Source organism: Alnus glutinosa, chromosome 9 (assembly GCF_958979055.1).
Source record: "Alnus glutinosa chromosome 9, dhAlnGlut1.1, whole genome shotgun sequence".
NCBI classification, from domain to species: domain Eukaryota; kingdom Viridiplantae; phylum Streptophyta; class Magnoliopsida; order Fagales; family Betulaceae; genus Alnus; species Alnus glutinosa.
Genome location: NC_084894.1, coordinates 1,492,371 through 1,515,721, shown reverse-complemented (window position 1 = coordinate 1,515,721; position 23,351 = coordinate 1,492,371). Strand labels below are relative to the sequence as shown.

The window sequence follows — 23,351 nt, the reverse complement described above, 5'->3', positions numbered from 1 at the left end:
TTTTTAAAAGCGTAAATCATTTTTCGTAGATAGTAGATGCAGTCGACTCTCTTTTAAATAATGCAGTCGATCTTTATGTTCAAGTAATTGACTATCATCAGATTCCGACAAGCCAAATTTCGACACCGGTCGGTGCCGGAATCTAGCGACGTCCGGCAATCGTTGCCGGATTCCTACCGTATCATGCCAAATTCGGGCCAAATTGGCCGGAATTTTGCTAGAGAGGCTGGATCTTCGGCTATCTGGCCGGAATTTGGCCAGAACGGCCGGATCTTGGACGAATCCGGCCTGGATCTAGCTAGAACGGCCGGATCCCCAGCGTTCTGGCGGGGATCTTGGATGGTTCCGGTCGTTTTGGCTGGAATCTGGCTAGGACGGCTGGCTTCCGGTCAACTAGCCGGGATCTGGCCATTTTGAGCCGAATTTGTATGGGTCAAATATAAAAAAAAAAATTTATATTAACATTTTTTATTTTGTGAATAAAATTTAATTTTTTTTTAAATTAATATGATTAAATTAAAATATAAAAAACATTTGTAATTTTCCGTACGCGCCAAACACCGAAAAATGATTTCGACAGAAAATATTTTTCTAAAAAATGACTTCCCTAAATATATTTTATGACGAAAACCATTTTACACCAAAACAAACGGAGCATTAATTTAAGATTTTTAGCGTAATATGAATCCCTCTATTTCAATTGCAATAAGGTGGATCGTCCAAACAATTAGAACCAACCATTTCACCTAAAAAGGTGGATCGTTCAATTGAGTGTTGGGCCACATGTCACCCCAAGTCCATAGGCCCAGCCCATCCCCAATCAACAATCTTTTTGACAGCCCAAATTTGAAAACATTGTGAATTTCAGAGGAGCGCGAAAACTGACCTCCCGGTAATTCAATTCCCACTGGTCCCTCTTAAAATCCAACTCTATAAATCCATACCCTTTCCACGGAATAAAAAAAAAAATCACTTCCTTCCTTGAAACGCTTTTCACTTTTTCCTCAGATTCTCAAATTAGGCTCGGACAATGACGAGGAGGACTCGAAGCAGAGCCGTTGAAGCGGAAGAAGCACTCAAGGACGTGAAGCGCGAGCGAGTCGACTCGGAGGCAGCGGGTCGCGATGAGTCACCGACACCGGCGAGCCAGTTGGACCGGAGGGTGCTCCGGTCTAAGTACCTGGCCGTCATGAATCTGATTAATGGTTTTGATTTTTTCATAAACAAATAAATATTTCTATTAATTGATTTTTTTTATATTTTTTCTATCATATGATTTTTATTTTTTATTTTTTATTTTTTATTTTTTGTTTTTATTTTATTTTTATATTTTTTTTAAAAAAGTTTGTCGGTTTTTGCAGAGGAAAGAGAGGATTTAACGAGGGCAGACTCGGATAAGTTCAGTGCTATAATTGGCGAAGTGGAGAGGTTGCATGAATTAGGTATTCAAATTTTGAAAAGTTGATTTTTCTTTTGACTAATATATGTTTGGTTGCTGAGAAAATGAAATTGCGTGCTCTTGAAATTGGAAGTCAGCTAACAATAGTTGGACTTGTTTATCATATAAGGTGTCACATGTTGAAAAGTTGATTTTGAAAAATTCAAAAGAAAAAAGTTGAAATATTAATTAATTAAAAGCTCAAGAACATGCTTTAAGACACGTATGATAAATGATGTGGTGATAAAAATTAAAATTATGTACTTAAAAATAATGAAACTTCAGAATAAAATTACCTATTTGGATGACTTTCAGTTCAGAAGCCGAGGGAGCAATTGGCTGATGCAGAGGCACTATTGGGCATTGCTAATTCTTTGGCGACGTCTGTAAAATCGCATTCCAGTGAGGGTGTTACACCTGCAGATTTTGTTAACTGTTTACTCAATGAATTTGGGCAATCCAATGGGGGAGTTGCCCCACAAGAGAATGCTCAGATTATGGTTCGTTGGAAAGATATTGGGCTTGCTGTTGCACCCATTTTCCGTAAGGTTCATGGGTGTTGCACCATGTGAGTTCTATGTATGCCCTTTTTTTTTTATTGGATGAATAGTCATGTGCATTTGTCCTTTGTATGAATATGGGCTAGCATAATTGTTTCATTTTATTGTTGTATATGTTAATTTCTAAAGGGTTGGACCTATGAATACTGAGTTGAAGCACCGGAAGACTGTGGTTCACAGAAAACGTGCAAAGCCAAATGAAACTGCTCGTCCCGAAGAGGTGAGATTGCCTTCTGCCCCAGCTTTATTGTTTATGTTATCGTGATTTAGTGTGCTATGTGCTTTGCGTGTGAGATTTGTCCCTAATGGAAGGATAGAAGATATGGGTAATTAGTATTGTAGATGAGAAGTTGGAGACTGGGAGATCAAATGCTGCTTTCTGTTAACAAATTAACAGTTTATGTCGATTGTGGCTTTAAAGTTCTTATGCTTGAGTACATGTTAAAAGGTGCTTTTCTTTATTTGGTTTTGTTATTCCCTATATCTTGGAGGTATGCATTTGTTTTTTATCTGTCTTTTTCTTAGCTTGTCTGTTATTGGAAATTGTTCTCATGAGATCTAAAGCTAGTCACTCTCTTGTAAACTACTTGTCTGATGCTAAATGTTTACAGTTCTCATATGTAATTTCTCTATAAGTTTGTTACTGTTGTCCAATGCGTCTCTATTGTGTATGTGGCCTGATCTTTCATGATAATGCCAAAGTTTGCGATCCAGGAGTGAGTTTGATGTAAAGTTTTTTGATATTGAAATTGATTCTTCTACCTTGTTCTAGCAACAATTAGCATTCAACCAGATTTGTTATTCATGTGTGACAGCTTGATAGTACTGGGGAAGAAGAAAAAACAGATACTGACAAGAATATGTCAACTATGTTTGAGATCTTGAGGAGGAAGAAGCGTGTTAAACTTGAGGGTTTGATATTGAATAGGGAGTCCTTTGCACAGAGCGTGGAGAATTTATTTGCTCTGTCATTCCTAGTTAAAGATGGGCGAGCTGAAATAAGCGTGCATGAAAATGGTTCTCATCTTGTTTGTAAGTTCATATGCTCAAAATGAATTTGGAGTTTTTGTTTCCTCTAAAAGTGTGTTTTCTGCCATCTGTTCTTTTGGCTTATTTGTAGTTGGCTGTGTTCTTTTTCAGCACCAAGGAATGCTCCTGCTGCCAACTCTGTTATGTCAGGCGAGGTTGCTTACGGTCATTTTGTTTTCAGATTTGATTTCAACGATTGGAAGGTATAAAATGAAAGAAAAGATAATCCCATAGAAAAATAAAGGCAATAGTGGAAATAATAAAATGGTAATCAAATCTGATTGATTTGGTTACTATCAAACCTAATTACAATCAACCTTATTAAAAGGAAGTAACACACAATATCAATATAATATATTTCCTTTCAATATAGGAAATATATTCTCTAACATAAAAGAGTTTTCCGCATTAAAGATAGATGACTTATGTTGTAGCCTTGGACTCCCAATAAATCACTCTCTTGATTGTTTGATTAGCTTTGTATGATATTTTGTCTTGGCGATTTCTTTTTTCTGATGCATGTCTTACAGTTAATGATGGATGCTGTGCCACTTGGAGAGGAACTGATGCCGCATAGGAATATCTCAAACCTGTCGGCTGCTTCTCAGGCAGACCAAGCAGTCAACAATTCTCAAGCAGCATTACCCACAACCCCAATTAGGAAACTGTCTAGGAACCGTGGCCTCGTTGTGCAGGAAGATTACGTTGTAGAAGAATCTCCTGACAATGACGATGGTGTTTCTAAGAGAGAAAATGCAATCCGTAGGGGTAAGCGTAAGCTTAATTGAAGGCTAGACTTGGTAAAATATGTCATGGATCTAACCCAACAAGATGCGGTTAGCATGCTAATTATGCAGGGTTCCTTATTCTCTCTCTGTCCAGTTGCCTGCTGCATGTTTATCCTACGATGTATATAGGTAGCCTTTTTTTGTGATAAGTAGATGTAGGTAGCTTTTAGTTGTTACATTCTATGTATTTCTCTAGGTTTCAACATTTTGACACGACTCTCCCCTTTGGGTTGGTTTGACTTTTGCCACTACTTTTGGGTCAAGTCAATGTAAGAATGCTTTTTTTTTTTTTTTTTTAGAAAGAGTTGTAATGGACTCTTTGAAATGGGATGTGATTGTTGCACAACTCACTTACACAACTCAAGACACATTAGCAAGATTCATGCATTGTGCAAGAATCATTTTTCATTTGAAATTAGGGCAACTGGAAGAAGCTGTAGGGCTTACCTACCCAGACAACTTAAAATGCAAGATCTACCTGCTTGGGATAGGTAGGCCTCACAACTTCCTTTTCACTTTGGACAACTTAATAGCATAGAATTGCAATTCAATTGAAATTTGGATTTGTACTAATTAAAGTAATTGTTGGTGCTTAAAGTCAAGTTGATTTGGGTATACCTATATATGCGCGAAGCAATTTGGTCCCGAGTCCAATTAATAGATATTGGTGTCTTAACTTTAATATGAATGTAATTTTTAAGAATGCTTTTTAACTTTTTTTTTTTTTTTTATTATTATTAATAAGTACTCAAAAAATCATTAAAAGTGTAAGACGCTTTTAGTTATACAAAAAGTATACAAAAGAAAATATTAGAAGAAAGAAGAGAAATAAAGAAATCATGATAACAAATCATAGAGGATGAAGAAAAGCAATAGTTCAAAGATACAAAGGAAGATATGGTTTCGTACTCATAGGCTCTTGTCATGTTCTGGCAATTGATCTTTTGCTTCGATGAAGACAGTACAATGCGACTTATCACATCATGCATTTAATTTTTGCCTCAACTAAGAGCATTACATAAATCATTAGCCACACCCTTTTTTTTTTTTTTTTTTTTTTTTTTTTTTTTTTTTTTTTTCTTTTTTCTTTCTTTTTCTTTTCTAATTAAATAAGAAAAATGTTTATAAGGGAGAATTCTTCACACTTTTAATCTAAAAGAATAAGTGAACGATTCTATAAATGAAATAGGGGTGGGTTTCCCAACAATAAATCTAAATCAAATTAAATCAGTGCTGAAATAAAAACAAATGGTAGGAATTTAGTCAAACAAGTGATTCAGTCATCTCAAAGGGGCGCATAAAGTAGTTAAAAAGGTTAAAGGAATACAGAGTAAGGCAAGTCTATCTGTACTCCCACTTTAAAACAACTACTTGAAGATAGCTGAAGCGGTAGAAGTACTGAAATAATTCAAATTTGGGATTGCAAAAAAGAAAGGTACCAACACAAATTCAAATACAAAAGTCTTTCTTAAAGGGGGACTAAAACCCAAGCAACAAAATAAAACAGAAATAAATAAACAACAAAAAAAACCCCAAAAATTAGCAAATCGGAGAAGCAAAGGACAGCATGGCTTTCGGTGCCCGTGCGTGGATCGTGGAGAATGTCCACCTAGCGCGTGAGCACCATGCGCGGGCGTGTGGGAGGCAAAAGCTGTACAGCCGGTGCCAATTTCAGAATGTACAGTTCAAGAAAATGGCAATTTCAAAACAACGTTAATGAAAACAAGGTTCTTAATAAGATTAGTAAAAAAGTGATATTTTTGTGATTTTAAAAACGCAATCTTTAAAACCATTCCTTTCGAAAATATATTTAGCCATTTTTTTCAAACGCACTTACAAAGTGAATACATTTAGCCATTTTGTTTAAAAACGCTATGCCAAACGCAGTCCAAATGTTAGGCTTCAGTGAAAACAACTTTTCATGTTTCTGGTTTCATGCACAATGAGACAAATTTGCAGAAGCAGCTATGAGCACAGATATTTCAATTTAAAATCATTTGGATTCAGAATTATCAGTAAATATTGCAGTCTCTAAGAAAGGCAAAGAAAAATTCTCACAACAAAACGGGCCGCTGGCCAAGCCATCCTAGGTTGAATCCAAAGAGGGGGAAAAAAAAATGAGCAGAAAACTAGCTGCATGACCGCCAAGTTAAGAGTCCGGCTAACAGTTGACCAGTTTCTGGTTAACCCTAGTGCTCGGCTTTTGGAATGTCCAGATCCTTGAATATTGGACTGTCAACTCCTACACCCATTGCGTTCAGACCATTGTCAACATATATAACAGCACCGGTGATAGCAGAAGCCAAAGGCGATGATAGAAAGGCGGCCGTGTTCCCAACTTCCTCTGTTTCATCAGCATGTGAACTTAGCGATATGTAATAAAATGGTGGAAAGCGGAAAAAAGCGCGTATAATTGAAGGACGACTAAAGAACTTTGGAAAGTCACCTGCAGATAGTTCTTTTTGCAGAGGTGCATTGGCTAATGAATAGTCAATCATCATGTCAATAAATCCAATTGCTTTTGCAGCACGGCTCCTCAGTGGACCTGAGGATCAAAACCAGAAGAGACTTGATTATCATGAGCTAATCAAGGTAATGGTGATACCAACAAATAACTCACCTCTTCAAGAAGCCTACATACCAAACCAGATCCAAAGAGGTCAAACAGAAGTAACCCCTAAAATGGGGACATTTATAAACTTCTACAATTATTAAGGCATTAATACTGCAAATTAGTTGGATTAAGACTTATTGGGTGGGAATTACTCAGACATTATTAATTAAACAGAATACATAAGCAAAATTTCCAACCATCAGTAATGGTAGAATTGAAGCTTACTCATGAAAGTTAGAGGGAGCTTACGACAACGATCCAAAGAAGACAATGACCCAGTTAAACCACCTCTGACTAGGGCAACTACGCACCCTGTTTATGGTGGAGCAAGATGGGTAACTGGGTTAAGGGCATGGGCAAGTGGTCTTTAGAATTACCAACCAATCCACAGAGAAAATATACATCAAGGATTCTAAAGTTGTAGTACATCCTTGTACAGAAAAGAAACCTTCCATTTAGATTATCATTTATAAGAGATCTTTGAAAACCCAACAAAACCATATCTTCCAAAAGTAGCATACATAATAATCTTGCAAATCAAAACATGAAATTTTTTAATAAACAAGCTGAACATGGCCCAAAATTTACATCTTTTATATGATTTTCTTGACAGATATTTGAAAAACATGTTGTGCATTGGCAACATTCCCTATGGTTTAATGATAAAAGACAACGCCGAGGGACTATAAGAGTTGCATAGAATCTGAGAGAGGAAGCAATTAAATTTAACTCAAAGAAAGAAAGGACCAAGGTACCAGCAGATATGGCGTTGACTCTGATTTTGTGTTTTCTACCCGCTTCAAAAGCAAGCACCTGAATGAATCACCATATTCACATACAAAAAACATATCAAAACTAGCTAAAAAATGTGGCAAGTTATAATTAGAAATGCACAGGTAGAAAAGAAATGCAAACTTACTCGTGTGTCACTCTCCAGAGCAGCTTTTGCAGAACTCATACCTCCACCATATCTGTGTATAGAAATATCAGAATTCCAACACCCTATGAGAAGTGACAACTCTGTAAATAAGAAAAGAGAAGCAAACAATGCATGGCATACATACCCAGGAATGATCCTCTCGGATGCAATATATGTAAGAGAAATTGAAGAACCACCTGTAACAGCAACAACCGTATATGAATTGCGAATATGGGCCTCAACACAGTAAATCTTGCACAATTTAGAGTAAAGAGCAAGAAAAAGAAGAAAAGAAAGCACTATTGGATAATTGAGTATAGAAGTGTGCCTGGATTCATTAATGGAATGAAGTGCTTGAGTAAAGAAACATAGGAGTAACTTGATGCTGATATAGCTGCAAGATATCCTCTCCGGGATGTCTCCAACAGAGGTTTAGTGACCTATTAAAGAGGTCAATAGTAATTTAACACCAAGAAAAAATCACATAGATATTCCACGATTAAAACAACTTTACCTCTGGTCCATTTGCAAGTGAGTGAACAAGGATGTCAATGCTGCCAAAATCCTTCTTCACAGATTCAGCGGCTTCCTGCAAGACAATTTAGAAGCAAACAGAAAATTAGAAAGCACATCTAGTTTAATAATTTTGGTGGTCTGCATGTGCCAGTAAAAAGATCAATGTTTTAGTGAAATCTCAAACCCAGTAATAAGAGGAAGGCTTCTAGCAACTGAATATTAACAATGGTTTTAAAACAAATCAAATTTACACAACAGACTTAATCTTCCAGCCAGCGCATAACTTTACAATAACAACATTTTCTATAATTCCGCGGCTTGGCAATGCAGAAGGCACAACTAGGAAAAACCTTTGAACAAATGAACTGATGCAGACCCAATAGTGTCACAGCTGACAATTAGTGACAGATGAAGTTAACTGATTCTATAGAAAGAAAACACCAGTTAAAATAAGACTGAAAGACACCAGATTACAGCTAAGTGTTTAGTCTTTGGATTGGATATACGTTGCATACAATAGGTAAGGAATGTCAGTTGCCACCTCTTATTAAGCTTTTCTCAATTCGAGAAGACGGTATACTAACAAATTATGAAAGCAGATAACCAACTCCTCATAGATGTCATCTTACATTAGCTATTTGACAGAATTTCATAGCAAGCACTATCCGTTAACCATCATTAAGTAAAACAGCAGCTTGTAGCTTGTTTTCCTATTGCTTGAAGTATGAAACCTTGAAGTTCTAGAACAAAATTCAAAATTCATCTCAATCTAGAGCAAGCCTATCCAAAAATTCAATTGCCTACATTAATCAAATTACATGCATTTTAAGAATACAGGGAAAAAAAGATGAGGAAAGATAAAAGACAACCAGAAGGTCATACTCATTGTTTCTTGGATTTCAGTTTGAACATGTCATGGGCCCTACATCTAGGTTAATATATTCAAGCACAATCTCAAGGCAAAGCGCCACTTCTTATGTGGATTTTGACATTAACATTTCATTCAATACAGACTCTTAAAATTCCTAAAAAAAAAAAATAGAAAAAAAAAAAAAAAAAAAAACAGAAATAACGAAAGTGGAAAAATAGGAATTTGTACCTGAACAGTCCAATTACTAGATCCTGCATAACGTTTGTTTGTTTTTACCTGCAAGAAGTAACATCATAACATGTTAGCAAGGATATATTTGAGATTTAACCCATTTCACATTTTCGTTTAGTAAACTAGATATATATATATATATCTCCATTACATCTTCAGGTACATCCTCAGGGTTGTCAAAGACTGCATCTAAAGGATATACTTTAGTGATCTCCATCAAAGAGCCGTCTGGTAACCTGAAAGTCAAATTTCTTGTTAGTAGAGGGCATTTACAAGTATTGACCAGTTTCCAAAATCAAAAACTTACACACGTGATTCGTCAAACTTTCCACGTCGCAGGCTGGATTCAAAAATGTTCAAAGCCTAGAAGAGAAGCTTCCTAGTCAGTAATTATATCATTTTACAAGCCTGGCATTTATTATTATTATTGTTATTATTTTTATTTTTTTAAGAAAAAAATGCAAATACACAGTTCTTAAGATTAGGCTGATTTACTTACAGGCACCCACGTGCCCACGAGAATTTCAGCACCTGCAGCAGCAAGGGATTTCGCTATTGCCCAACCATATCCATGGTCATCAGCTACACCAGCAATAAACGCCCTCTTACCTACACAGAATACTCCAAGTGTTAGTGCCTTTTTTTTCTTTCTTCCTTCCTTTGTAAATATGCATGGCTTTTTCCCCGTGGTAAGTATCAACTTGGTGGATGGACAAAAGGCTGCCCATTAATCAACTTGGCAGATGGACAAAGGCCAGGCCATTTATATATGTAAAAATTATAAGTTACTAGACTAAAAGCTAACAATTCAAGGAGAATTCTTGCAGAAGTTGAAAGACAGCACCACCACAAAGTTAGCAACTAAAAATGGGTTGGTAAAATGCCAACATCAAAATAATGTATAGGCTACAGCTACAACTTACAAGGCTGCCTTTCATAAGCATAAACAGAAGAAAATAGAATCGACGTTTAGAAAGGAAGATGTTATAGAGGTTGCTCTATTAAATGCAATGGTTTCTACCAACAATTTTGAACCACCATAGAGAACAAATCGATAGATCAAAGGACATTAGAAGACAAATCATACCATTACAAGCTATCCATAACAGGAATACAGAAGGAAAGTGAAAACACCGTAAACACAAGACCTTTGAAACTCATGAAAGGGGTTACATAAATACCAAAAAAAAAGGACAAAAAAGTGAGGGGAAGGAAACAGAAAAGAGAAAACTGACCTCTCAAATCAATTGGCAACCCTGAGACAGGTTTGCTTTCACTAGCATTAGACATTGCTTTTGTAGCAACCTTATTGAACTTAATAGAAGATGATGTAAAGCTCCGCTGGAAAGGTTGTACAGATGATATATGACATCCACTTGTAAGCTTATTCCACGTGGCTACCTTGGAATTACCCCCAAGAATTGTAGTACCTGCCTTGAAAAGTCTGCGAGAAGAAGAAAGGCATGGTCTTGCCGCTGCAATTTGCAGGCTGGAAGAGGCTGTCGTTGCCATCTCCAATAAATGAAATCTCACAGGGGAGAACAGAGATCTATATGAATTAAGGCATTGGTATTAATACACAGAAAAATGTATACTAGATCTACCAAAGGAAAATGCCAATGAGCAGTTAGCTAAAATGGGTGAGGTCAAACGAAAACTCTTTTAGTTACAAACAAATCTTACAAAATTTTCATACTAAATTATATGAGGTTATATTATCTTACCACATGTATAATAGTTGCCCCCTCCCCTTCTCCCAACACCCCCCCCAAAAAAAGCATATGTAAGAACTGAATATAAGATATATTGTATGAATAGTATTACGCTTGCATAAAATTTTAGTCTTCCAAAATAATTTCCTCAAATATGTGAAGATATCCCTTGAATGACAACTTCTGCTGGAGTTTGAAACAAACATATAAATCTAGACACAGCTAGTTCAACTCAACAATCCAGAATTACAGAGGAGGATAGCAGCAATCCTTGGATTTGAATGTTTAAAGCATATTCACATTACATGCTAAAAATTAAACAATCCATTGTACTGATTGAAGACATTAGCAAGAGCAAACAAATTACCAAACAGTATCAAACAATTTCGTTCTTTAAGTAATTATATTGCGTTTATTCATTACGATTTTTTTTTTTTTTTAAAAAAAAAATAGTATTATATTCAAAATCAATAATGACTGCCGGTCTAAATTTCATTCTTTTTATTTTTCTTCAAATTATTCACGCTATCATTCCCAAAATCCTGATTTGTTAAACCATGCTCAGGAAAGCAAGTAACCCCTAAGTCTGGCACACTGCAGTGGAAAATCTAAGAGAAACCCGGAAAATAAAAACCCATAAATCAGCCCCCAAAAAAATCTCAACCCAGAGACACACTTAGGTACACAGAAGTGGAAAATCTAAAAGAAACTCAGAATATAAAAAACCCATAAATCAGCAAAAAAAAAAAAAAAACTAAGCTGAACCCAGAAATACACCACCACGGATTAAGTCAAATGTAGGCATTATTGTGACCTTACAAGTCTAGAAATTTCAACGACAACAACAACAGCAAAGATTCATAGAGAGAGAAAGGGAAAGAATTCACCTTTGTGCGAGAGAAAGCGCCAATGTTGAGAGTAAAATGGTGAAGAGAACGATGAGAGTCTGTGTGCGAGTGTGTGTTTAATAAGTAGGAGTTGGTTGGGAGCTAAAGACTGGAGCGTGAGGGCATCGGAAATGTCGAAAGGCAAATCAGATCGAAAGTTTTTGTTAAGATTTGTTTTATTTAAGTATTTGATGTTTGTGTTTGGGTTATGAGTGAAAATCTACTAAAAACGTTTCTACAATAGTCAAAGTTTTGTGTGAAAGAAATAGAGCCCTTAATTCCATTCCCTTATACTTAAAACAACCAAGTTTTTTAGATTGACATGTTTAAAAACCTTAATATTCTCCGAGGAGGTTCTACCCCGTGAAAACGCTATTTAATGGAACTTTAGCCTTAACCGGTCGTGACCAAGAAACCACCGGTTTCGCTTCATTTGAAGGCCCCTATCAATGAAGCATTGGGGCGGGGTCGGTTGGTTGGGAAGAGTAGATAGCCTACATTGTTAATTAGCCTAATAAAGGTGGTGATATTTATGAGAAACCTAAGTTGAAACCTATCAAGGTTGTGATTAATATATAGATAAAAGGATTTAGAGCATGGATATATACAAACATTTTTGTGTGTAAAGATCACATGTTCTATTAATCTTATTAAGAATATAGGTAAGAACCACGTTTTCGACCAAATTTAAAAGAAAATTTTGTATTCTTTGGTTAGAAACTTAGGACGTTCAAAGAGGCCCATTGTGAAAATCCCATTTCAAAATGTCAATTAGAAATCTCTAAAATTATTTATAAAGTCCGATCTTACTTAATTAAGAAGCCAACGTAAAACTTTAAACTCATGCAATTTATTTATAATCCATCTACTTAATGTAAGCAATTCATTTGTCTAATGTAGAACCAAATTTCTAGAGTATCACAAGAATCACGTTTTGCATTAACTACTTTCTATTATTTTGTTGTAAGCATTAGGTTTGTGAAATTCAAGATTAAATTGATAAATTTTGAGGTCTAAAGCGATCATTTGAAGTAAAAACCTTTTCTTATATTTAAAATTTAATTAAATAATAATATTTATTTAAATTTCGATATTATATTTTTCTTTCATTAACATTCATTCCTCCCGTTTTATGAGATGTAAAATTATTAATTAAGTTTTCATTTTGTTTAAATTTATATATTATGTTTTCATCTATCTCCCACGCGTAGCAATGAACGGCCAAAATACAAAGTTGTCATAAAAAGAGAATATATATTATATAGGCTAAGAAGAGTTAAAACTAATACACAAAATGCACTCACAATTGTTATTGGCTCATATTTAGGTCATTTTTCTTATTCTTCTTCTCAAGGCCTTTTTTCTTTCTTCCATTTGGGGACCTTAAGCAATAGCTAAGTGGCCTACCTATTGAACTCGCATAATAATATTCAATTCCTAAAGGTAATTAAAAGCTCATATTTGGTAACGTGAAAAAAAATAATACTAGAAACTATATTTTTATCCTACAACATTCTCATAATGTTGATTTGACGATCCAAATAATTTTTTATTTTTTTTTAACAATAATTAATCCAAATATTAATTGAGATTATCACATCAGTATTGTGAAATAATTGTGATATACATATATGATATAAAACATTAGTGGTTGAAAAGTATCTATTTACTACCTTTTAAAATGCCCAAGCTCAGCCCATAAATGCCCAAAAAACAATTTGCAGCTCACTCACATTTTTTGTGGTCCTAAGTTTATCGGCTTAAAAGAGTAAAGCCCACTTACTTATTGGAATTGCCAACGAACCTCTTGTGCTCGGCCCAAAACTCATGATGGAGCAGGCTTTGTAAATGATAGGGCGCTTCCATCAATGACCCAAGCCCAATTCGACTAATACATTTGAGAAATTTAAACGTGGCTTCTAAATTTATCATTGTACCAAAATTCAATAGTGATTCATCACGAATTCAATAATAATTGTAAAAGCCACACCGAAGAGTGTGAAAGTGAGAACGTGTGTGCAGCATTATTCAATAATTTTATACTCAATGGAAATATAGCTTGTGCACACCTAGCAGAAAAAAAAAAAAAAAAAAAAAAACCGACAAAGAATAAAGTTTTCATTCAAATTGAATCGGATAAATTTCTTTTAATACAATCTATTAAATTAATGTGTTAAACTCACATACATTTTAAAAACTCATGTGAGAATCAAATGCATTTTGGATACATGTCAGTTTAAGAATAATGTTATTATTCACACTCATTTCATACCGGCTGACATGACGTATTTTAAGTAGCTTCTCCGTGTCAATCACTCAAAAAAAAAAGAAAAAAAAAAAAAAAGCCACTTAAAACACACAACGTCAATCAATGTCCAACAGGTATATATGATAAATTGGAATAAAGAATAATATTACTCGTCCGTTTAATTAATAAGCCGAGCTAGAAAAAACTCTTCCAATTAATTATCAAATTTGAAGAAAAATTGTCCAACAGGAAATGAAATAGCATTTTGGAAAAGAAATATGCTTGTGGAATGGCAAACGAATCCTATTTTGTGAGGTGGGCGTCTGGTCGAGCAAATTACAGGCTGTTTTGTTGGCGGAAGCAGTGGATGGTGGTGGGTTCTCACCTTAAAAAAAAAGCCCAAATGTGTATAATATTAATAGTGCAACGCACCTTTAGGCTTTAGCTAGGCTTTGTCAAATTTGTCACTTCAAAAGGATAAATGTCACATGAGAAACTATTTGATAGTCTACGTTTCACATTTTTTTTGGAAATTCATACGTTCTATCATTGCCAACCCTCTATATTTTGTCCCACACAGGCAAAATAAGATTCATGTGCCGGATCGAATCCAAATATATTGTGGAAAACCTAAGATTACGAAGACTTTTATTTATGTAAATAGAGGAGTTTGCATTGCTCCATCGTTTTAATTAAAATGCATTAATGTATATAAATTATTCTTTATAATATTTAAAATCACATTTTTATTCTATCACTATCCCGCTCTACTGAATGGTTAAAGTAGTAATCCGTTCTGACACGTCAGCAGAGTGCATGAAATAGTGATAGAATAAAAACGTGATTTCTAATATTACTTAAAATTTATTGTTTCTAAGTAATATTTTTTATTAGATTAAATTTTTGAAACAATTGATGATTTAACATGCATGGTATTAGAGCAAATGTAATAGGTTTGAATATTGGCTTCGTCAATTAACCTCCTATTTTAATTAAATATTTTACGTATTGAGCTTCACTTATTAAGGGAGAGTTTGAGCCTATATGTTAGGAGGAGTTTAAGAGCATTAATTAAATGATTGAGTAAACTATTTCTTATCAGAATTCACAAAAACTGTATTCTAATTTGGACAATCTTAAACGGGCTAAAGTTTATGATGAGAACCTGATTAACCCATTCCGCTAGTTGGTCAGGATAAGGCAAACCATGTTTTACGTAATACAAACTACCTTCAACTCTACTATTTTAATATTATTGCATGTTAAATTGTTATTTATTTCAAAAGTTTAAGTTTAAGTTCATAAAAATAGTAAATTTAATTAGTTGTTTACATTCATATTTTAACAGAGACTAAAACGAGAGAGAAATTGTATTGAATTGTTGTATGTTTATAAAGCTCTTAATTATACGGTAGTATTTAATACACACAAATGGGGAGATAAAATTTGGACTAATTTTCTGTCATCTTCCATCAATGGAAAGTGACAGAAATGGGCAGGTGCAAATCTCTTGATTGACGCTCACCTTCCTTATAACATTGGATGCACCATAATTGACATTTCCTATTATGACCTCTATCTCAAGCAAGTTAGTTATATCCATTTCCCAAAAAATAAAATAAAATAAAACATAAAGACAGTGAACACATTGGTTATTGTCTTTTTTTTTTTTTTTTTTTTTTTAATACATGTCCACACAAGAGCGAAAGGAGAGATTCGAACTAATGACTTCCGCTTCATAAAACATGGTCTCCAGCCGATTGAGCTACCCCTTGGAGACCCTTGGTTATTGTCTTGTCACATGATAATTATCATACTAAAGCAGCATGAATGTAAATTATAAACTAGAGATGCCAATTTGTATTCATGTTAAAGCATGAATATAAAATTATATAAGTTAATTTTAATTTGAACCATTTAATTAAATGGGTTAAATCCTTAACTATAATCCGTTAATTTCGTGCTAAATTCGTGTCGGATTTATGAGTCATATAGAAAATTGTCAACCTCAAATGTCACATTTCGGATTCGGGTCGTATCAAGACATTATATATATATATATATAAAAGTTATTTATAACCGAACTCATTTAATTAAACTGGTAAGATTTCTCTATCCTAACCTTATATTTCGTGTTTAAATGTTCGTGTCAAGTTTGTAAATCGTGTTAAAACTTATCTGTCATACCATCAACACTACAGTCTTCACGTCTTTCTTTCGGTGCGATGATAATCATCCTAAATCCGGCCATCACCTCTAATGTTGATCTTAATATCATTTTCATTCTGACTAAGTTATGACTTATGAGGGGAGTGTATAGGTAGCCTCACACAAAACTAGATATTAAAGAATCAAACCATTTTCTTCATTCTTGATTTCTAAAAGTAGTAATGCTTTAGACTTTCTTTTTTACCTAATCTTTGAAACAAAGGTCATATATCCATCCCCATATACACCTATATATGTTTTGACGTCTGTATGAGCCATGAGTCCCCATGACCATATTACTTTTTGGGACAAGACCCATGCGTTTGATTATGGCGCATAACAAGATCTCGGTGGTCATTGATGAACATGACCACATGAATGCGACCCCCCTGTCGTTATGTAAGCGATTGATTCGTGGATCAATGGTGTTTTCATAAAAATAAAGTAGCAATTCATGGATGAGGAAGCCCATGTCATGCACACGAGAAACATATTCTTAATTATCGTTTATCGTGAGTCAATGACACGGAAGCTAGGGTTTCTTTCTTCTTCTTCTTCTTCTTTTTTATTATATATATATATATATATATATATATATATATATATATATATATATATATCCAGCAATTGTAATATCACATGCAAGGGTCCCCCAATTCTCGCCTTGGTGCAAATTAAAGTTCAACCTGCCATCGAAACCAGTTTTGGTAGGTCCAAGAATTCAGAACCGCATATTTACAGCAGACTGACAGAATTGGAATCCAAGATCGAATTTTCTTCTTGCTTTTGATTTTCCTTCAAATTCCTACCTTTTTTTTTTTTATTAATTTTTTTTACCGAAAGATCTAAATATTTCATTGACTAAAGATCACAAGTATAAAGCTATTACATCATAAAGTATAAAATTCTACAAAATCATAAACATAGTCAAATGCTATGAAGTTATATAGTATACAAACAAAATTTTTACAATAAATTGTTAGCTATGGCTTTTATCTTTCGTTAATCCATGTACAAAAATAGTTAAGGAGCAAATTTGCTCCAAGCAAACTATATCTAATAATACAAGAAAATGATAAATGTACATCACATGTACAACAAGGGTACAACACCCCTCTCACATGGGGTGAGCCCCACACACTGTGGGGTCCACCTCATGTGAGAGGGGTGTTGTACCCTTGTTGTACATGTGATGTACGGGAATCACCTCTCTCTAATACAAGGGTAGCCAAAATTCCTAGAAAAAATTATTTAAATCGGCCGTGAGAGATAGCCTATCATATTTGATTAATCTTCCTCCTATAGATCGCACATGATGGCAGATCTAAAGAGAATAAAACTTTTATTCAAAACAAAAATACAGTCATCAAACAGCAGTAACGACCAAGGAGGAGATGAACGACACAACACAAAGATAGATAGACGGATGCATAGCTGAGATGCCAAAATTGTTGATCTGGTCGAAAAACACCTACAAACAAAAGAAAAAATCAAACTAGGAGGGGGAGAGTAGGAACGGGGAGTAGAAAAGAAAATGAAAAGGAGAAGGGAGCAAATCTTCTTCCTCTCAAATCTATTTTTTGAGATATGAAATCTAGGGTCGGCTTCTCTGATTCCTACCTTACTTGTACCGGGTTTCCTTTTAGGTTTTGCCACCCACGTTCTAGCAGGTCCCACTGGTAAAGGGATGAATCAAATCTTTTTCTTACTTTTAGCATACAGTAGGATTTGAACCATACTGACCTTAACATTCTTTTCAAGTATTTAATTATTAGATTTTTCGTTTGGTCCTGGATTTTGCAGGTTAAAAAATGTGTTTTTAAACAAAAGTGTAGAAAGTGTTTTATTTGAGAGTGCATTTTTAAAAAGTGGCAATTTGAAAATACAGAAAAATTTACATTTTCAAATCATGATCGATATATTTTTAAAACACACGATTTTAAAGGCTAAATCACGATTTTACGAAACATTTAACTAGGTTTTTAAAAATCGCACTTTTAAAAATTGCTATATATATATATATATATATATATATATATATATATATATATATATATATATATATATATATATATATATATATTTAAATAGTATGTTTTAAAACCGCAAAATCAAACATACCCTTAATTGGAGTAATATATAATATATCGAGATGTAAGTTTGGACCATTTACTATTCTTTTAAACTTTTTAATTTCTTAGGATATAGGATCAGAGCAAGATGGTTGATCAACAATTTGAGACTTCTTGTGTGATGCATATGTTTGCATTTGTTAGATTCTTGGACGTGATTTTGAAAATCCTTTGTTAGTATATACTACCTTTATTAGTGACCGAATTAATGGTGGAAATTGGAAAGCAAATTAGAGCAAGATACACCTTTGCTTAACTCTTTCTTGTTTATTTAACTATCATAAAGTCCATTTTAAAAAAAAATAAAAAAATACTATCATAAAGTCCACATCTTGTACTAAATGATTAATCAGGCAGGCCCTATTATTATCTCTAATTGCTAAGTGTATGAATGATTCTCTATTGCGGCTTCGTTCCGATCTTTATTAGAGTGCGTTTGACATAGCGATTTAAAAGACAAAAGGTGAAATTTTAAACTAAGTCGCAAAAAAATGAATTACTTGAGAGTATTTTTTTAAAAACTTTGGATTTGAAAACATAGATTTTTCTACATTTTCAAATTGTAAGCAAAAGTGTGTGTTTTTAAAAAATCACGATTTTAAACGCTAAATTACGATTTTTTAAAGGCTAAACTCTAATTTTACTAAACGCTTGACTGTGTTTTTAAAAATCGCATTTTCAAATCACACTTTTTAAAATCGTTATTTTTAAATGACACGTTTTGAAATCGCAATTTTAAACGAGTCTTTAACATTATATATATCCTTCTTATTGTGACTATCAAGTTGTTGATATGATCATCTATTTAGCTCATTAATTTCCAAATATTATTAGGTTTTATCTTGTGGGGTTTACATTGGGGGTACGGTGCTTCCTCACCCCTTATTTTGTATTATCTTTTACTTTGTTAATTTATGTAAGAAAACAAAAAAGAAAAAAGAGTAAAAGTCAAAGTCTGGATGTTGGAGTTTTCTTTCTTTGTACCAGAAAGGTGATTAGGACGAAGGAGCAGCTAAAAAGCAAAGAATGATGGAGAAAGGAGTGACGGAAGGTGGAGGAGAATTTACAGTGAATAGTGGCCGTAATGGAGTCAAGTGGGAGTGGGAGACAGCTTATGATCTTCCTGATAAGATAACTTTAATTGAATGGGACACTAACGTTTGATTTGATAAGTCAGTGGTGCACAGTATTATATGGACCCGTCCTTATCACATTTCCTTTTTTTTCTTTTCTCCCTTGAAAATAGGTTCCACTTATCTTTCGAATTTCATTTTCTAGGTGAAAAATCATGGAAATATATAGTGCTTCATAATATGACAAATTTTGAATGATGGACAAAAATGCACCGGTTGACGGCTTATAACTTTGTTTACAAAAATTTAATAATTTTTTCTTTCCATGTCCAAGAATTTTTCGGACGTGGCATAAGAGTCGTTACGAGAAACCGCAAGTCTTAAGAAATTGAAAGAGCATCCGATGCTTAAGTCTTTGACAAAATAACATATATAATGAAGAGCGTGAGAGAGAGAAGGTTCACGAGTATGGTCTCTAGATATTTGTCACGTAATAGGCCGGCTCATGAGTACGGTCTCTAGATATTTGTCACGTAAATAGGCCGGTTGCTAGCCTTATAATTACTTTTCATTTATGTCTAAGTGGGCCTATAATAAATTGATTGTAGAGAAAACTTCACTTATTAATTCATAATCTTTCATTACTTTTGAAATAAGGTACTCAAACTTTAAAATGTGTCAATTTAAGGTATCTATCTTTTAATTTTTTTCAATCTCAACTCGGCCTCAGTTAGAAACTTTCAAAGATTCAGGTATGCGTATTTTTGCAAATTCCGTTAAATTCTGACCAACGCCTAAATCCTTGCAATTTTTTTTTCCTAAAAAAAAAAATTAGGAGTATTTTGAAAATTTTGACAAGATTTAACGGAAAATTTTAACGGACAGTTGAAATTGAAAAAAATAAAAATAAAAAATTGAAAGATAAATACTTTAAATTGACACTTTTTTTAAAATTTAATTATCTTAATTCAAAAATAATAGAAAGATTATTGTACCAACAAATGTCACATTCATTATTCTATGCATGCTGTCTAGCTTTAACTGTGCTATTGCGTTTTGTGGGTTCATCCCAGAAAAGAAAAGAAGTTGAAAAAGAAAATCTCCCAAAAGAGATACTGTGTATTTTGGAAAATGAAATTGTGGTGATCAGTTTGAGGTCAATTTCGATTCATATGAAATTTAATTCAGAAATGATATATGATATGATGCACCCAAAAGAATTTTCAGTTTTCTAAAGTCTGGCAACTGTAATTAGTTTTATGCTTTACTGTATGTTTAGCTTAATTTAATTTCTGGGTCAAAGATTCGGTTTGGGTAAAACTTGAAAATCTATATATATTAAACTAATGAAGAAGTTAAGACATACCAATCTTATCCGAAGTTTGTATTAGTCAGTAACGAGATATAGTTTTTTTCAATGGCTTTTTATATGGGTGGTAACGATATATAGTTGGATTTACAGAATTTTTCATGCCAAGATGGTTACTAATTAATAACCATTAATTTGAATGAAAATGTCTTTGTCAACCTCACCATCTGGTTATGATAAAAAAAAAGGTCAGGTGAAAACGGATTTTTTCTTTTTCTTTTTCTTTTTTTCTAGGCAAATATAACACAAAACCAAAAATAGAGGGAAAAAAAAACACAAAAATAGGAACTAGACTAGGAGGGTTAAGATTTACTAATGAAAACTGCATCGATCTAACGGGAAAGGGACGAATTGACATTGTTATGGACTTTGCCAAAGATTAGACATGGATGAACGATGAATGCATGGTTAATTCCAATATATTGATAGTCTAAAGGATCTAATTACTAGTTTCAGATTAATTAATTAATTTTTTCCCTAAATGATTGGCCAATGTAAATTAGGAAGGAGCTTGTTGACTGGCCTCTTGTTAGGTTCTCGTTTGCTCCAATAAGTTACAAAATATGTTATGACTTTAAACGTCTCATTTGGCTTAAGTATAATCTTAATAATGTACGTGTATATAAGCTATTGATCACCCTTTTTATTTAAGTCCATTTTCAAATATAAATAAATTGTACCTGAAATTTGTTTGTGAATATATATATGTATCTGGATAACATTTAGATTAATGGGACTTTTTTGCACATATATATCAAATTAATTACGAAGCTTACATGTAAATTTAATGTAAGTTCTCATAACGATTAAGAAGCTGAAATAAATTGAAGTTCATTTCTAAACATTGTGCCAAAGCAAATTTATTTCTGAAGTAGAAAATTAATACACAGTACATTAAAACACAACAAAAGTTTAATTAATTGCAGGAAAAAAAAAAAATTCACTAAATTAACTTGCAAACTAACATTTTCTCTGTGTACATATCCTAGCTAATTAACGCATCAATATATAACTTGCTTATCAAAACAAAACTAGGGAATATCTCACCTTTAATTTGTCAAAATTTACAGCTTTTGGATGATTTTTCTGAACGTGATTACAATATCATGACACCTAATTAATGAACCTCACTCTAAATAAAAAATAATTAAAAAAAAAAAAATTAGCTCCTCGATCTGTCAGTTGATATGTACACCAAAGAGCCTAAAACCTTTTTCATCCACGCTGTGTGTCCGATCCAGTCCACTCAATTCCTTCTCTTCCTTAAATCCATTCTCATCCTGATGATCATCTACTTTGTAGCTGATGAATTTTTTCCCCAAATTTAATTCTAATTCCACCTGCACATCGTTGATCCCCTCAACCAAACAATTCTTGCTCTCTCCCCCATTATAAATTACATCGATTAAACAAAATGTTTCACCCTCTTTTGCCTTTTCAGCACGTTCACATGTATAAAATGTGATGATATCATTTGCCTTCAACTTTTTTTCCTTCACGAATCTGTTCCAACCTCTTGTGAAGACAAAACTTTGGCTACTCCTCCAATAGCAGTAACGAAATTTCCACGACTTCATTAGCTTGTCATAGAACAGTAATTCAATGTCGTCCACCCCGCTGCCGCTGCCGCCACCGCCGCCATTGTCGTCGACACTTTCACAAATGCAAGGAAAGTACCTGACGGCATATTTCTTTGGAATTACAAGCCGATTAAGCTTACCCACGTCGCTTGGTGTTAGCTCCTTCTGAAAAAGTTGGCTGCATGAAAACTGTTCGTCGCCATGCACTACCCTCGTTTGCTTGAGACTGATTCCAATTTCGTTGGTTTGAGATTGGGTGCGAAGAAAGGCGGAAAACTTTGATGGGTAGGAACCATCCCTTATCATGTTTAGAACTGCTTCTGTGCTGTAATTGTTTTGGAAATTAGGCTCTTGAGCGGTCTGATCGGTCCATGAAAAATTTCTATGTGAATCCCCACTGCGAAGCTTTATTGCAGCGCTGTCATAAGCCATGGCGGCTTCCTTTTCAGACTTAAACGTCCCCAGCCAAATCCTCTGGTGGTTGGCATATATCTGTGCACCCCAATGTCCGTTTACCTGAGGCACAACTCCTTTGAATTTTGCTATGGAGGTGGCGGCGGCATTGTTGTCGTGTCTCGTCCGCTTGTTGTTTGCCTGCAACGTGTAACGGGTGTTGTTTGAATCTGAGGTTTCTGCTGTCACGTTCATTTTGGCACTCGAGATCATGCTCGAAGCATCCTCTTCCATTGCAAATATGGCAGAGAAATTAATTAGCAAAGGTGGGGGGATATAATATTTATCGAAGGAAAAGGGTACGTACGTACGTAAGAGGAAGTATTTGAACAAAGGGACAAATTACAGTACTGTTTTAATTGGGGGAAATTGATGAGGGAGGAAATCCTGCCATTAGAGGAGTCATTCCGTCGCATGAAAATGATGGGTTTTGTATTTAATTGGAACGCGGAAAATTAATAAAAACTAAAACCAAATCAGGTATAACAACCAAGTTAATTAAAAACAAATTAGTAACACATTTTGTTAGCAATTTGTTATTCCCATGCATGCATATATGCATGTATATGTGATGATCAGGTGTGCTTAATTTTATTCTTTCTCATAATATTTCGATATATATATTTGCACATCCTCCTGTCAAGGAATTACGGTTCCTGGTGAACTCTAAACTAAACTCACAACTGAATTTCTTTTTTTGGTGGGGGGATCATGATTAATTCA

General features: G+C 34.1%; 3 protein-coding genes across 3 annotated transcripts; 1 reads left to right on the top strand and 2 right to left on the bottom strand.

The window, feature by feature from the left end:
* Positions 1-986: 986 nt before the first annotated feature.
* Positions 987-4,161, top strand: LOC133878247 (non-structural maintenance of chromosomes element 4 homolog A). Its single transcript, XM_062316777.1, has 7 exons — positions 987-1,205; positions 1,362-1,442; positions 1,754-2,006; positions 2,128-2,218; positions 2,814-3,030; positions 3,139-3,230; positions 3,558-4,161. The coding sequence occupies exons 1-7, from the start codon at positions 1,031-1,033 to the stop codon at positions 3,813-3,815; spliced, it is 1,167 nt and encodes a 388-aa protein (XP_062172761.1). The 5' UTR covers positions 987-1,030; the 3' UTR covers positions 3,816-4,161.
* Positions 4,162-5,795: 1,634 nt separating this feature from the next.
* LOC133878471 (enoyl-[acyl-carrier-protein] reductase [NADH], chloroplastic-like) lies at positions 5,796-11,781 on the bottom strand. Its single transcript, XM_062317025.1, has 13 exons — positions 11,566-11,781; positions 10,202-10,515; positions 9,466-9,575; positions 9,274-9,329; positions 9,118-9,202; positions 8,964-9,011; positions 7,863-7,937; positions 7,677-7,788; positions 7,494-7,545; positions 7,349-7,400; positions 7,185-7,242; positions 6,262-6,360; positions 5,796-6,159 (listed from the first exon to the last, which is right to left on the bottom strand). Exons 2-13 carry the CDS (start codon positions 10,476-10,478, stop codon positions 6,005-6,007), a joined length of 1,179 nt encoding a protein of 392 aa, XP_062173009.1. The 5' UTR covers positions 10,479-10,515; positions 11,566-11,781; the 3' UTR covers positions 5,796-6,004.
* Positions 11,782-21,773: 9,992 nt separating this feature from the next.
* LOC133877145 (AP2/ERF and B3 domain-containing transcription factor At1g50680-like) lies at positions 21,774-22,862 on the bottom strand. Its single transcript, XM_062315392.1, has one exon. It carries the CDS (start codon positions 22,860-22,862, stop codon positions 21,774-21,776), a length of 1,089 nt encoding a protein of 362 aa, XP_062171376.1.
* Positions 22,863-23,351: the final 489 nt, after the last annotated feature.